Raw genomic sequence first — 17,167 nt, 5'->3', positions numbered from 1 at the left:
ATGGCGGGGGAGGGCTACAGCAAGAGCTTTGTTCTGCTCTCCGTGGTAAGATGTACAGAAGTGCTTCCTGACACTTATGCTTTTCCTTTGTCAGCACGCCACCCGGCACTTCTTTCAGCGCTCCTCTTTTCTCCGTGTAATGATTCAGTATCTAAAACTATGGTGAAAACTAGCTGTTTATTTATTTCTGAGAATCTCTTAAAGATTGTTACAGAACGTTGGAATTTGACAGACCTGGGTTTTCTGGATCAGTGGTTGCAGCCGTGTTCTGGATACAAAGAATCCAAAAGAAAGAAAGAAAGAAAGAAAGAAAAACTAAAGATATCATCAGCTCACAAATACCTGTGACTACAACAACGGAGGATTTGTCACCTTAACACTCTGCCGGCACCAGTACTCACATGCACAAATTATTGTTAATCTGTAAAGTTACTTTAAAAAGATTTACTAATTTAGGAAATACAAAGAAGAAAAGAATTCTGAGGGATATAACTCCGGAGATAAGGACTGGGAGAAGTTCTCTGTCTGTCTCTCTGTCTCTCTGTCTCTCCATCTCTGTCTCTCTGTCTCTCTGTCTCTCTTTCTGTCTGTCTCTCTGTCTCTCTCTCTCTCTCTCTCTCTCTCTCTCTCTCTCTCTCTCTCTCTCTCTCTCTCGTTCTCCTCAGTATATGCCTGATGTTTATGAAATGGTTTTTAACAATCTTAGTACTCACAAACTTCCACCTCCATTAAGAGCAGAAATGGGACTTCTTTTTCCCTGTCTCTCATTAGCTAAGAAATCTCTCTCCAAATACTCCATCTTGTTTCATTGGCTGGAGGAGGATATGTCCCGTCCTAAGTGAGCTCCTGGCAGGAGTAAAAACCATACATGCCTTAATTAGATGCAGACTCCGCCTTGGTGTCTGTGATGGAGTTCCTCTTACTCCCCTGAAGGATGAAACCAAAAACACTTACATTCTTGCAAAGCAAAAAACACAAACACAAAGGAACAGGAGTAATTGGTAAGAGGAAGCTCTCCACAGTTCCTCCATTTCTGTCTGCCCTCTGAGTAGGGGGCATTGCAGCTTTGTTATCTCTTAAAGGTTAAGAGGGTGGCTAACATCTTTAGAACCCAGAGATGATGCCTTCCCCCAAGGCAGAGGCTAGATTTGTTTCAAACCAGGATAATAATGCAGTATCTCTCCAAGCCTAAATATGAAGCAGGTTTACTAACATCGCCTTTGAAGGATCACAGTTTTCTAAGTGCACACTCCTTCCACTGTGCAGACTTTGCTTCATGTGCAGCACCTCACTGACTGACTCATGGAACTTTGGGGGTAGAGACCAGAGAAACCACTATAAACCTGAGGTTCCTGCTGCCTGCTGTATGATGACTGTAAGTGCTTTGTCTCTGACCCAGGCTTCCCGAAACAGGGGCCAAGTAACGTATTTAGCTTCAAGAAAAGGAATAACAAAGAAACAATCTTCAACACTCCTGGAAAGTCATTCATGTATGCTACTGTGTGCTTTCCAGAGAGACATGTCATATATATAGCCCAATTCTTAAATGCTTGTTTATAGAAGTATCTTCATTACATAAGAAACCCCTTCCCTACAGACAGAGACAGACAAGGTAGCACTTCAGCCTCCAAGTGAAGACACGCAGGAACTGAACAGTGTCGTTGGCTCTGGCGTCTTCTATGCTGTCTCTCTTTATTCGCTCACTGACTCTCTCTGTAATTATCTTTCTGGAAATGTCACTTGCTCTCACCCAGAAGGCCAAGGGCAATCAGCCACAAACTAGATGTTAGAAGCTTTTAAAACACACTGTCTGTCTGCCTAAGAGAAGGGATTTCTCAAAGGAGTCCCTTAGCAATGTCAGGAAAGCTGACATTGACTGAGAAGGAGGAACCCTTCCCTTCCTTTGCACCTTCTGCAGCAGAGCTGGAAGAGGTCCTGGGACAGACTGATTTGTGAAGGCTCTGGGCCCTGAGCCCCTCTTCCTGTGCCCTCGTGAGAGTGAGGAGCAATAGTCAGGTCCTGGAAAACATCCTCTCCTCCTCTAGATTGAAGGATTGCTGTTCAGAGCACAGGGGTCGTGGATGAGTGTATATCTCAGAGCTCTTCAGAGAAGCTCCTTTGTGCAGTGGTTGGCAGTTAATTCAAAGACTCACAATTGATCACGTACAGAGCAAAAGTGACTGTGGTGTGCTCAACCATCAATGGCACATCTGTGTCACAGCCCCTCCACTCAAGACTTAGAGCACATCACACAAAAGGGAATGGAAAGGCTGTAAGAGGCAGAGGTTCGAGAGGACTAGAGAGAAATTATCGCCTGGACTTGACAAGAGCATCACTCTCATATGCTCACGACCGCTGTGGTTTCCTGTATAAAACCTGCACAAGATCAAACCAGTCAACATCTTAGCATGGTTAATGGAGGAACCCTAACTATCTAAGCCCTTACATAGGTCCCTACCCGTAGCTCAGGAGGTATTGAGGGTTGATGGCTGCTTTGGAAGAGAGTTGGTTTTCTTTAAGGATGTGATTCCGGTATTTTGACCATGCTGAAAACTGTTTTATTTTTTGAAGACAAGAAGTTGTTGAGATAATGAAATCAAAATACATTGTATGCAAGTATGCAATCAAAATACATTGTATGCAGGTATGCAATCAAAATATATTGTATGCAGGTATGCAATCAAAATACATTGTATGCAGGTATGCAATTCCCAACAAATAAACAGTTCAAAAAAGCAAAGAGGATGGGATCAAGGTAATAGACAGGAACCTTTTGTGACAAAAGATGTAAAATGTAGGAACCTGCTGGTGCTCAGAATTTCTCCAAATGGTGACACTTTAAGAGCCAGACAAAAACTGGCATAGCAGAAGGGCAGAAGCCGAGAAAATCCAACCAACGTTTATCCCTTCAGGTCGAACCTGAGGGTTAAACTCAGTTTATCACTAAATTCTATTTCTCTGATGGCAGATGATTCCTTTAAAGCGAAATAATCTTTCCTACTGAGCCCAGGAACCCTCATTTTCCTGCTGTTCTGACAACTTACATTTAAGAATGCGTCTTCTTACATGCACCACAACAGAACAGATTACATGTGAAGCCTTGGATACTTTCCCCCATACACTGTATCTTACCTACCAAGAAGGATCAGTGAGTCTGCAGTCATGTGATAGACTGCCTGCATTCCCATTCTACTACCATGGCAACCGAGATGAAGGTCACTAACATGCAGGTTAAGTCCTGTTACGATGCTCCTACAGGCAGGAGCTTCTAATTTGGATGAGACGATTTACTGGACTGTGTGTGGGATCACTATTTCTGCAGGTATTAAAATGAAGGTTCTCTTTCTAATGACATGAAGGATCAAAATTCCTTGGTACAATTAGGTTGATTAAATTGAGCTCTATAACTAATATCCCTGTAGCTCAATAAAGTTACCACAGCTTTCAAGGGACGCTGATACAGAGGCAGAGAACAGGGGAGCCCCTGAGAGAATCTGGCCCACTGTGGTTTTTAAATTAGAAGTTTGATTGCTTGTGACACTGTCCCAAAGAAACTGAATTTTCCATTAGCCCTGGAAAAAAAATGACAGATATTTAATTAAATGGCTTAGAGATTAGGCAGAAGGCTTTCTGATGGATAGAGGGGTGGATATCTCTATACACAAAGCCAGGAAAATCACTGGTGTACCACATCTTTAATGCTAAAAAGAATTCTCCAAGCCTAAGGGAATGAGAGACATGTATGCTGCTTCAGCAGAAAGCTGCCTTCCCTGACAGTCCAGAGAAAAATATACATTCAAAACATGTTTATGAAGCATTGGGTGGCCACTGAGGGACCTCACATAAAGCTTAAAATGTGAAATTAAAAAGCTGCTTAGAAATAAATTTGACAAAGCAACCATCAAACCTATTCACCTATTGTTGAAATGTGATTTGTTACAAAACATGGTTGACAGAGGAGATCTAGAAAAGAAGAATGATTTGTGGCCAGTGCTGGGAGGGAGATTGTGAGCAAGATCTAGCATCACAGATGTGAAGTAGCCCAAGTGTGCAGCATGGTCCAGAGAAGGGTTACGTTCGGGAAGAAGAGTTGGGGTGGGGCTATGCAGCCTTTGTGACATCTGGTAGTGGTCCAGATAAAAGATGCTGACCATCACCATTGCCTACATAATTGATAGGCCCTAATGTTCAATAAGGATGATGGAGATGGTTGAAATAATTTTAGAATCTCTCTTACAGCAGTATTTTTCAATTCTAGCTCCACAGTAACATTTCCTGGGGAGCTTTTGGTAATACCAGTGTCTAGTCTAAGCACTAGAGTATCTAAAGTACCCATATAAAGTATAATTACATCACTCCCCCTTCCTTTTCTTCCCTTCTGTAGGGAAGACTTCTCCCGTGTCTTCCCCTCCAGCTCCAGCTCCTCCTATATCACACACACACACACACCTACACCCTCCAAAATCCCTCTTAAACTCATGGACTCTTTTTCTATTATTATTATTGTGTTTTGGGGTCAGGGTTATGTGTATGCACACACATACCACCTGATGAGTCTGGTTAGTGTTGCTTGTACATACATGACATCAGGACTGATGACTTAGTGTTAGATAACCAATTAGAGAGCTCATCCCTGAGGAAAGCTATCTCTGCCACTCTAGGGACGCCTTATCTGACTACAGATCCTTGTCTAAAAATGGAGCCCCATGAGATGCTTATTGGTGTTATTGTTAGGCAGCCATATTGTTCTGATATCATAGCTTCCCTGACATTTCTAGGAGGCACAATTTTACAGGAGACTTCTAGGTCCTCTGACTCTTAAAATCTTCCTGCCCCTTCTTCTTCAATGTTCTCTGAGATTTGGATGTAGGAATGCTGTATATATATATATATATATATATATATATATATATATATATATATATATATATATATACTGAAGCTGGACATCTTATCACTTGTATTTTGACCAGATATGGTTTTCTGTGATATCTCCATCTGCTGCAAATATAAGCTTCTTTGATGAGGGGTGAGAACTATACTTATCTGTATCTGTATAAGGATAACTATTTAAAATGGAGTTAAGATTTATGCTTGTGTGGTAAAGTAGTGGTAGTAGATTCTTCTGTAATATCTATGACTTCACTTACCGTGGGTAGTTTGCTAAGTTTTCGCTACCAGATTTGATTTTTGTCCTGTTGAGAGGGACTTAAATTCAATTAGGAAGCTGTCAGTGACCACAAAGATATGAGTACCACTACTGCACCTTTATCAACAAGAATATCTTATTGCCAACTTTTTGAGCTTCGGATTTCTTCTCTGGAGTTGATGGTGGTAACTTCTTAGAAGTCTTCTAAGAATGAAATGAAGAAATTAAATAAATTCATGCACACAGACACACAACCCCAAGGGAAATTTTTTTTTTCTTCTTGGTTACTGACAATAATGAATTCATGTTTATCTTTCCGCCGTTGACTTTGCAATTGACCTGTGTAACTTCCCTCTACAATCCACTGCTTTTTGGTAACTGGGAGGAATATACTCATGTATCTTTCATGCTTTGTGCTCCTCCAGCTGCCACAGAAGTGTCCTTCTCATTTGATGTTGGAAATGGGCCAGTGGAGATCGTGGTGAGGTCACCTACCCCTCTCAATGATGACCAGTGGCACCGAGTCACTGCAGAGAGGAATGTCAAACAGGCCAGTCTCCAGGTGGATCGCCTGCCCCAGCAGATCCGAAAGGCTCCCACTGAAGGTCACACCCGCCTGGAACTCTACAGCCAGCTCTTTGTCGGTGAGTGAATCAAAAGACAACCATGATTTACCTCTCTGTTGGTTTGGGGAACTTCATATGGAAAAAACAAACAAACAGCCTATGGAGAAATAGAGAATATTCTTGGAGTAGCTGTCCAGGCCCCATTTCTTCTCTAAGGCAGACATAAAGAAATAAGGAAGAAACTTGAGGTACTCAGATCTGGCTCCATGCCCCATTCTCAGCACCTCAACTATAAAATCACAATGAAGGCAGGGACATCTCTTATGGCTTCTCTGGTTTCAGAAAATTTAAACTTATGATTTCAAAACTGTATGAAATCATTTACAGAACTTATGAATGGAAGTGAAGGAAGGAAGGAGGAAAGAAGAAAGGAAGGCGAGAAGAGGAGAGCTGAATGTGCTCTATACACTCAAGTGTGCTTGAAATAATAGGGAAAAGGGAGGAAAGTAAGAAGAGAAAAATAAAATAAACCATGTTCAATTTTGCCTTAAAAGATAAATAGGAATTCCTTTTTTGCACAGTGATCTAGAAAGAAAAGAATTCAGATTTCACCTTGCATCGTATCTCTCTCTGTGGAAAAGAAGTTGATGATTAACACAGGGGAAAATGACATATGAAAAAACTGGATCCAGCCACACAAGCTAATCTGTTTCACCAACACTTCTGCTTTTGAAATAAATGAAAATGTCATACATGAATATAATCTATTGATCCAACCCACCTCCATTTCTTCAGCTATGGTTTCTTTCATGTCCTTTAACACACTTCCTTCCCAAATCCGTATGTTCTTTAAACCCAGTGAATGCATTCAGTACTGCCAGCACTTGTATAGATGTAGGGCCGTCCTCTAGAGCTAGGTAGCCTCTCAGCGTTGCATTTCCTAAAGAAAACCGACTCCCCTCACAGCAGCTAACAATTGACAATAGCTTCTCAGAAAGAAGGCTTTCATCACTCCTCCCTTCGTCCATGCTGAGAATTTTGTCCGGCCTTATCTTATGCAGATCTTGTGTATGCAGTCACAGCCACTGGGAGTTCATGTGTGCAACTGAACTGTTGTTTTTGCAGAATACTGTTCCACTGAGGTCATCCAATACCTGTGACTCTTTTCCCACCCACCTTCACACAGTGGTCCCCGAACCAAAATTTCTACTTTTAACACTCTCTAAATTAACTTAAAATTATTTCAAGGTAATAATTTTCACATGGCTAGTTGCATTTTTTTTTAATATTTTCTTCTAATACTATTTATCCTTTAGAAAATTAGCAAAATTCCCTTAGTGGTGTAAAAAGAAACTGAAAGACTTGGTGGATATGAACTATCTTAGACTCCCTCTCTGGGTTTCTGGGAGTTCAGTGATCAATTATTTCACCAGCAGTAATCTCCCAGCAAGAAAACAACCTGGTGTGACCAGGTTGATGGTCAATTTGTCATATTTGTCTCCTGGTAGTAGAGGCTTGCCAAGGGGTAAAGTTTAGAAGGGCCAGAATCCCTATAACATCTTTCAAGGTTGTGTTCAGGTACATGAAAACTATTAGAAAGCCACTTTTAAAAGACAAAAGTATCTATACACTCCTTTCCTATGCTTTAGGTAGACTACAGGACAAATGTGACTTTTAAAAGGTGAGCTTTGAAAGTGATACTGTTTTGTGAGTAAGCCACATGAGTCAGGGGCCACGGAAAGAGTGATAGATATTTACCAGCTGAGTCACTCCATCTCCGCCTGGAGGACTCTCAGTCAATACACCTATGTTTATCGTCACACTGTTCGTGACAGGAAAGTTACAGAAGCAGCAGCATATATCAACGGATGGACGAAAATGTGGCATATATGCACAGTAGAGATTTATTCAACCATAAGAAAGAACAAAATTATGTCAGTTACAAGAAATGGATGCAATGAAGATCATATTGAGCAAAATACATCAGACACTGAAAGATACATATCATGTTTTCTCTCGTTTATAGATCCTATATTTTGTAAGAGTCATTTTTATAGATCTGACATGAAAGTAAAAAATAAGTCTCTCTGAGGAATAGTGAGATGGATTTTGAGAGAGAAAGGAAAATAGTAAAAGAAAAAAAAGGAGGGGCAAATATAATCTTAGTGCATGATAGACTTCAAGACACCTATCACTATCTATAGTGAATATGCACCAATTCTTAAAAGTCCCCAAACTCACCGGAAACCTAGCACCTACCATTTTTCTCTTTAGTTGTGGATAACAAATCACACATTTTCCTTTACACTAACTAAATTGTCCAATGATTCATACTGAAAATAGGGAATACATTTTACTTCATCAATATATTATGCATTGGTGACCTGATGTAAGTTTTTTTAAAAATAAATTCTACCCATCTGCAGAATGCAAGACATGGTCTGCTTGGGTTTCGTCATAACAGGACTCCACTTGGCTGATCTTTCTGACCTTTCTCCTGGATGGAGAAGTCCAACTCTAGTTTTTGTCCTTTCTCCCCACTCATTAGAGTTGCCTAGAGGACTGCTGGAGAGTTGGTAAGGTTGTAAAATGAAAAGCAATGGGAGTATTTACTATGAAGACATACTAGTTCATTTGAAGAAGTACCTAAAAAATGATTTATTTGAAGATAAAAATATGGCGGCGAATTCTGAACTGTAATGAAATGTAAGGAACAGGAGACTAAGTGCCTTGCTAGAATAAAGAAAAACACAAAGAGCTAAGGAAAATGAGGAGAAAGCAATGTCTCCAGAGAAGAAGTTTTATAGAAAGACAGTATCTAATAATATCAATGACCATTAATTTTTAAAGCTAGAATCATTGAATCTAACAATAATGAAACCATTGGTGACTTTACAAAGGGAAGTTTCCAGAGAGTGAACAAATGTGATGGGTTAGCAACTTATTGTCACTTGGTAACAAAGGCTAAGTCCCCAGTTCCATTTTTTAATTTCCTGTTATCTTAGAAGTAGGCGTAAAGCCCGTCTCCCAGGCATGATCTAGTTGATGCAACCCAGGGAATATTTTTCTATAGTAGATGCCCAGCCCAGGGCCAGCAGAGAGGAGCATTGTCTCCAAAAGAAGGACAAGTTTAACAGCTCTACAGTCAGCGAGTTGGGTATTGGTTTCAGTTCAAGTCTAATAAAAACTTCTTTTGTTTTTTTAACCACTACCTCCCCTATCTTTTCTTATCTGTCTAGAAAAGACTTAAATAATTTACCCCAAGAGTCTTCCAACTTTTGATGCTTATGAACATGTGCTTAGCAGGAGTAGATAAGTGGTCAGCATTCCCCCATAGTGTTGTGTGGTTACCACCATGAGCTTTGAATCCTACCTCTACCAACTTTAGAGACCAATGATAATTCATTAAATAGCTGTGTATTTCATAGGAATACAACTGTGTTCAATGGGGTTATTGCACATAACTTGAGATGTGCTGAGGTTATTGAATATAAATTTCCCAGCAGGATACTTGGAATACAGACAATACAACTATAATGTGACATACTTTTCTTCACATCCTTCATTCTTTATACCCTTTATTTTCCTCTTTCCCTGTGCACTTAAAGGAACCTCTTCCAACTAGTCTCTTCTTTCTCCAAACACCAGCTGGAGATGTGATTATCTATCTGTGTCTGCCCTAGCAGAACACTTTCATACAATCAGTCTCTCAAGTACTTCACCTACACCTGCCACAGTAACCACAGAGCAGAAGCAAGAGCCCAGGGATTTCCCCCAGTAAGCCAACAAAACAATCAAAGCCCACCAGAAAATGCTACCCCAGTGTCACTATATGCAGCCAAGCCAAGCCATGGGGCACATCACCCATGGGCTCTCTGGGTTCTAAGTAAAAGGAACTTTGACACCACTTAAGTCTGAAAGAGTCAGAAGGGAATTCTTAGTCTGCACACAAAGTGGATGCCACAAAGGTCTAGTTTCCACCACTCCCCATGCTAGCAAGACCAGATTCACATATTCTTTTTCAAAGCAATTGAAAAAACAGAAAAGACATATTTTCACTGTGAAGCTAAATATAAATGGATCCTGACATCCCAAAAGAGATAGCATAGGTCACTATGGATGAAATAAGAATTCAGTCATGATTCTAGTGGAGTAGAAAAGTAGGAGGGGAAAAAATAAATTAGAAGTGGTGCAAGAAGGAAAAAGAAGTTGCTAGTATTTCTTCTGAATAGTGCAAGAAACTTTTGCCCATTTGCAACACAAAATAAGGAGCCAGCACATGATAACATCCCAGCTCTGCCTGGCAGATATATTTACACCATATGGGAACTGGAGTCTCAGCCAGGCCTTGTATTCAAACTGCAACTATGCACCAAACCCATGGGCTAGAGAAAATGTACCCACGCTGTTATCTAAACCTGAAGGAAGCTAGGTCAGCCCATGTTCTCTAAAACATAGAAGTACCAGAGAGTCTGAAGTTCTACCTAGGACTCTAGTGAGAGGTAGGAAAGAAGGAGATGTATGTTGGACTCCAGTATGGAGGTCTAGAACTTGGCCCTATTTGTAAGTATATGATATAAAAGGGAGCTGAGCCTGCTTCTTAGTTTGCAGGCCAGGGTATAGGTCATTCTTCAGCCAGCAGGGTACATGAGCCACAGTGGGTGACTCTTAGGAGAAGTTTTAAGAAGTCAGAGATCTGAAATCTGTTTCCCATGCTTTAGGTAGACATTGACTGCTTAGACGCTCCTAAAGAGCAAGGCTAGGTTAGCTACCAATGTCCAAGCTCAAGGCATGTAGCTCAGACTTCCTCAGAAGCTAAACAGTAGCATCTCTGTGAAGCATGTTGCTCAAAGGAACTGAGAAATTCTTCTTAGGCCTCAAGTTCTTTTGAGTTATGTGAAGAGCCCAACTGAATATACTATAGGAGAACCATCTATAGAACAACTCTTAGGGATGTCCCTGATCTACTACCTTTTCTCACCTAGATGGAAGTGCAAGTTCACAGGAAAAAAAAAAAAAAAAAAAAAAAAAAACAAGACTCATTAATTGTTTTATAAGTCAATGAAGTCTGAAAGTGCTCTGAGTTAAGCTTGGAGGGCAAGACCACAAAACAGCTCAGTTTCTTTCAACTCAATAACAAGGCTTGTTTGGTCAGCTGTTCCTCAAGCATTTCCATTCCAAATTCACAGATGGATAGCTTTAGCACAATCTGAAGGCCAAGAGATTGAGAAAGCAAAGAGAAAGTCAACAGGGTGAGGGGTGAGGAGGGGACACAAGGCGAAAGTTGAAATTCTAGTCATGAAGTACTCCCAAATTGGTAGGTGACCAAAATGATCATCTCTTAGACATTACAAGTTTATACTTAAAAAATGTATATAGTGCCCAAATTATAGTAGTATAGTAGAAGATATCCTTTTGCCCCCATTTTCTGCAAGCATGGTCGAGTAGCAACAGCATGAATGCTAGCTAGGAGGTCCATGATGAAATCTCAAGACCAGGAACAATACCTTATCTCAAGACTCAACAGAGTAGAAGTCATTGCTGCTTCCTGTTTCATTTATACAGGGAGAAACTAACACTAAAGATTAGTTAACCCAGCTAAGGTCACATGCCAAGTGAAAGACAGGAAGAGATTTGATTATAGATAATCTGACCAGAAATTCAGCCCTTATCCATTCATCTTGTCAAAGCAAAGATTGTACTTGGCAAAGATTCCCCAGGCAAGGAAGATTGTACAGAAGGACATTGCAACAGGAGAGAAAAGGTTGAATTCAGGGCTCAACTCCATCCTAAGGAGAGCGAGAGAAAGAGATTTTTTATTGGGTTTAATTTTGTTTTCCATTATGCTTAAAAATCCATAAACACATGTTTCAGTCTTTTAAAAGTTGTGATAGGGGGACTTCTAAGCTGGTTCTATTTCTCCACTAGCTGTACTTAAAGAAAATGTGAAATTTCTCCTGTCTTCATGAGTTGTGTAATTTTATAACTTGGAACAAGGAATCATGGGTAAGTCAGGCTTTTGACCTCCCAGGAAGATGAGGAGATAAGATGTCACCTTCACTGATGCTTACATTTCAAAGAATGGCTCCCAGAGGAAGATATTCTTAGGTTGCAAAACTCTCTGCAAAGGCTTTTTTTAAAAAAAGATTCACGTGGCAAAAGGATAGGAGAAAAATAAACAATACTCCAAGATTTTTAAAGTAAACGTGTGTAAAACAGAGGTCAGTGGTCTAGAGTCTAGAAGAGGCCTGTCTCTAATTCAGACATGCTGAAGGAAGTTGATGCCATCTGGTCAGTCAGTCTACTGGAGAATTATTCATCTGAGATAATACAGTGACACTGGTGTTTGGTAATGTGTGGCAAGGCAGGTGCTCTCTTTAGCTTTAGGCACCACAAATAAAGGATACCCATGCTTCTGGGAGGTGCCCGCCCCTGCTTTGTATACCCTAAAAGGTAGCAGAGTACTGCTCTTGGCTGTTTATGGAGTCTGTGTTAGGAACTTGGGCTAGACAAGAGCTGGAAGCCAGCAGGTCATGAAGCAACCCTGGAAGGTATTTTCTGAACTTCAAAATCTCAGTAGATACAGAAATATGCTCTTCCTGCCCTTCCTGCTTTCCCTTCTCCTTTTTTCTCCCCTTTCTTTCCTTTCCTCCTGTCTTATCTCCTAACATCAAAGCCCTTACAAAGATTGCCTAAGTTAGCATGGATCTAAAGTCTGCATCGCATCCTTCTGGTCTCTTGCCTCCTTGGAATATTTGCTTCCCATGGATTCCACTGCTCTGCTCTCTCTCACTTTTCTTCTTGCTCATTAGCTACCGCTTTAGTATCTGTTTCGTTTTCTTCCTCACTTGAGAAGCATATTGAAGTGTCTTCTCAGTTTACACATTGCCCTGCAAATTGTATCCCATCTAACTTCTGATGGTTCAAAATGCTATTTAAGCACATGGACTTAAATCTTCAAACCTTGCATTTCTCTGCTTCAACCAGCCCCTCCCCCACCCAGTCTCAATAGATAGCATCACCATATGCAAATTTCAGAGTTAACTACAATTCCTTTCTTTCCTTCCCTTCTTCTCTTTCCTTTATTACTTAGCATCCAAAAATATCTCTGTGACTGATCCTCTAGACCTACCACCAGTGCATCTACTGCTTTCTATTAGTTTCTACGCACCTCAAAGCCATGGCTGATCCTTGCTTGAATGACTGCACGTAGGGACTGAGTGGTCTCCTCAGTCTTGGCATTTCCTTTAGCATGCTTTGTTACAAAGCTTGCTCCTGCTTTATAGCATCTCATTTCACACTCTGACATCAGCCAAGCTCACTTCTTCTTGTCCTTCTTTAAGCCTCTGTCATTTCCTTGCAGAGATGTTCTCTGAGCACACCATGAGAAGGAAATAATTATTGCTGTGTCCAGTTCTCCTTAGGGCCTGTGATGCATGTAGTTTTGTGAAAGCAGGCTACATAGTATCAGAGACTGGACCCCAGGGCGGTGGTTTCCAAAATAAATAAATAAATATTTGTAGAGTCACCAGCTGAATGAGTAGATACACAAAGTACATGGCTTTCGATATTTCCTGAATTAATATCCATATTTAAAGTTAAGTCATACCATTTTGAAAATAGTTTCCCACGTGATCTTTCTCTCATTTTTTTTTTCTTAAAAAGTGCTATTTATTTGCCTTCTTTGGAAATACCATTTCCAGCAAGTATCACAGACTGAAATCAAGCATGTCAAACGTCAAAATAAGTAAATACATGAAATTGCAGAGAAAGTTGGAATACTATGAAAGACACCATGTCCTATCAGCTTAGACCTTGCAGTTTTCAATCTTTCTGGTATCAAATTGAGGTCTTGCCTGTTTGGCATTAGCTGAGCCACTGGCTGAGACCCTGATGCAAACATTTTGCTCTAGTTATAAATAACAGGTCTTAGACTTGCTCATAAGGTAGGGAATGAAAAATGGTGTCTTGACTAGAAACTAGTACTAATAACAAAAATTCTAAAGAAAATATGACCAAGTAATAACCAAATAAAGTAAATGAACCCTATTCAAAGCAATAATGCAAATACATTGTAAATTTTCCTCTAAGAAATGTCTGATCTTTCACATCATCCCTCTTACTCCTATATTGGCCAAGAACATCTTTGGTCCAACTCTGACCAGCTGTGCTCTTCTCTGTAGAATTTTTCTCAGCCTCAGAGGCTACATCCAGCAATGACCCTGCTCTACTAATAACCACCATGTGCATTTCCTACCCTTTGCTCTTTAGTGATCAAAATTCATTAGTGTTTGCAATTCCATCTGTCCCTTTTACAGAGCTTTAACAAATGGTGCAAATTATGATAGGTTCCCAACATCATCAAATTGATAGTTTTCTTTGAATCTCTTCCAAGCCACAACTACAAGGCTGTTTCCATGAGGCTGAGCTATTTATTTCTAAAGCAGAAGTTGTGAGAACAGATATTGTTAGAGAAATATTTCAAGCCTGCTGCTAAGAAACACTGTATGGCTCAGCCTCTGCATGAAGTAGCTTTTGAGCAAGAAGAGTAATGCTTCAGGGACTCTGGACTTCTCTCCAAATTTTTCATGGGTTTTATGTTAGTATGATCCAAAAAGGGCATCGTAATATACAGAGACTAGTTTTGTTCGATAGGGGGAGAGGCACTTTCAACAATGTTATCAAACATTTGTGCACTATAGATTTTTTAGTTCTTCCAATAAGGAGTTTATAAAATCAACCATACTTTATAAAGATAACTGTCAGTGGTGGATTAATGAAAATAGCCCCCATAAGCTCATAGGGAATGGCATTTTATAAAATGTGACCTCATTGGAGGAAGTTTGTCACGGGGGGGGGGGGGGGGAGGGGGGCGGGGCTTTGAGGTTTTAGAAACTCAAGACAGGCCAGTGTCTCTCTCCCTTCCTGCTGCCTGCTGATCTATTTTCAGTAGAATTCTTAGATACCTCTTCAGCAACATGTTGGCCTACATACTGCTGTGCTTCTCACGATGATAATGGGTTAGACTGCTAAACTGTAAGCCAGCCCCAGTTAAATATTTTCCTTTATAAGTGTTTGCTCTAGCCTGGGTGTCTCGTCACAGCAATAGAACATTGACTAAGGTGCTGCCTCAGGAAAAGATTTTTTTTAATTGGACCAGTAACAAACACTGAATGCATACATATAACCAGCCCACAGTTTTCTCCCCCAGTGCAAGTAAAAGAGAGATTTAAGAATACCCTTTTTACTAGTTCTAACTTCTGGTTACAGGATACTTCCCCAACACAAGCTCCCTCTTTCTTCTCTCTTACAATGTGCCTCATGTTCAAGGACTCTCTCGTGTAGGGTATCTGCTCTCTCACCCATTTAATGACCCTTTCTTCACGTGGTGAAAGTGTGCCTCATTGGCTTTAATTTCACTTATTTTTTTTTTTTAGATTCTATTTTAAATTATCTTCTCTGCCTATTACTGGTATCTTTGTGAGTATATTTCATGTGTAGCCTTCTAATCCTAACATGTTTTTATGCAAGTATATAAAGAGCAAAAGCTTCATTCTTCATGTCAGTATAGAGATTTCCACCAGGTGTGGCTCAGGATATAGGTATGTCTTCCCACCCCACGGCCCAGTCAGATTCAGTGTATGTCTTCCTAACTCAAAGATCATATTAGAAGTGGATCTTCCTCCTTCAAATTAATTAAAAATCCCTCAAGGTGTTTCCTCCATTTTGGGGGTTTTAGTTATAAATGAGGTCAGGTTGACAACCAACAATAGCCGTCGTAAGTCCACTCTTTATTACCCAGTCATGTCAACATAGGACAATACAGTTGTATTTCTTTATATTGTGATTAATTTTCAAATAAAAACAATAACCAAGTCATAATAACACCCAAACATAGTAAAACTATTTTATATATAATCACAAGTGCATTAGGTCACTAGGGATGATAATAAGTGGAACTATTTAGTTTTTCACCCCTTTATTCCTGGACCCGTGAATCCTGTCTATGGGAAGAACTGTCCTATATACTGGCAGCTGATTCAGTCATACACCACCTTCCAGAGAATGTGTCCCAGATCTCCAGGCTGCTGCCACCTAGTTAGTACTATTACTGTGTCTTCAAAAGACCATTCCATTTTTTCTATCAAGCTTGCTGCTTCAAGATGGTAAAGAACATGGTAAGCCCAATATATTCCCTGTTGCATTTTTCTGGCTTTGAACTAAGTTCCTTGGTCAGAAGCAATGCTGTACGGAATACATGACATTGGATAAGACATTCTGTAAGGCCACAAATGGTGTGTTGACAAGAGCATCTTCAGGTACTATTCACGCTGCTGCTACTCTGTCTTAGATCATGCTGTGTACACATGTCTGCCATCCACAGTTAAGATGTCTATCATTTTAATATCTATGTATCTGCCCACTTGTTGGTTGTGCTTCTAAAAATACATATGAAGTTGAATATAGCTCTTGCCTCTTAGTAATTACTGTTCTTGAAGATTTTGCCAAATTTTTGTGAGTTTAGGTCAATGCCTTTGGGGTTTAGAGATGTTTCTACTCTTCAGGGAAAAAAATCATATTTCTGGATTCAAAGTATATTTCTCCCAGAAAATGAGGGTACAAAAAAAAACAAACAAACAAAAAAAAAAAAAAAAAAAAAACAAAAAATGCCTCAGAACAAGGGGCTCTTGGTGTTTTCCTCCTCCACTAGCTTTTCCTGTCTCCATACCAAGCATCTCCCCATCCCCCAAATTCAAAGTCATCCTTTATACTCAGGCAAGGGAGAACTAATTCTTTAGCCAATGGTAAATCTACACAAGCTAAATCCATCCTCTCATTACCTGCCCCTTCATCTCATAATGAAGCATCTCATTAGGACATTGAAGAACCAGTTTCGAAAACTACCAAATCTAATGCTTTTCACTTGTGTTTCGTTTTTCCTCAACCTTTCTTACAATTTAGCATTTTATAACTTTACCATTCTTGAAATACAGACTTACAATAATCTGTTCTCTCACTCTTTCTGTTAAGCCTTCTATACTTTTCCATCTACTCTCTCAGCCATGAAGAACCCATGTACTAGGAGGACCAGGTATCAGAGTTGGGATGGTTCTTCTCAGCTCCCTCAATATAGCCTTGACCTAGGACTCATCTCTGCATGAGTATGTGAAGTTTGTGTTCTTGGGGTGAAAAAACAAAAACAAAGCATAGTTGAACAACACTAAGGATTCTTCACACTGCATTGAAAGAGACTGTGTGTGATAATTTTAAAAAAGTATTTTTAAGGATGGGAAATAACAACAGAGAGAAACAGACAGCAGGAAAGATATGAGAAATATTAAGATCAGAAAAAAATAAGATGTTTGTTTTGTGTCAAACATGAGAACACACCAGCTAGTCACACAACATATGCAAGAATATGCAGATATTTGTAAATGAAATATATAGACAG

The 17,167-nt window shown here is 39.9% G+C and overlaps 1 protein-coding gene across 1 annotated transcript in view; it reads left to right on the top strand.

The window, feature by feature from the left end:
* Positions 1–17,167, top strand: part of CNTNAP2 (contactin associated protein 2) — a gene marked incomplete at its 3' end in the record, with an annotated part of 2,047,702 nt that overhangs the window by 1,818,977 nt on the left and 211,558 nt on the right. Inside the window, exon 17 of the mRNA XM_080931878.1 lies at positions 5,575–5,793. Coding sequence (XP_080788004.1) covers positions 5,575–5,793 — 219 coding nt within the window. The remainder of the gene's footprint in view (positions 1–5,574; positions 5,794–17,167) is intronic.

Source organism: Micromys minutus, assembly GCF_963924665.1.
Source record: "Micromys minutus genome assembly, chromosome: 18".
Taxonomy (NCBI): Eukaryota; Metazoa; Chordata; class Mammalia; order Rodentia; family Muridae; genus Micromys; species Micromys minutus.
This window is presented reverse-complemented; position numbering and strand designations above follow the sequence as displayed.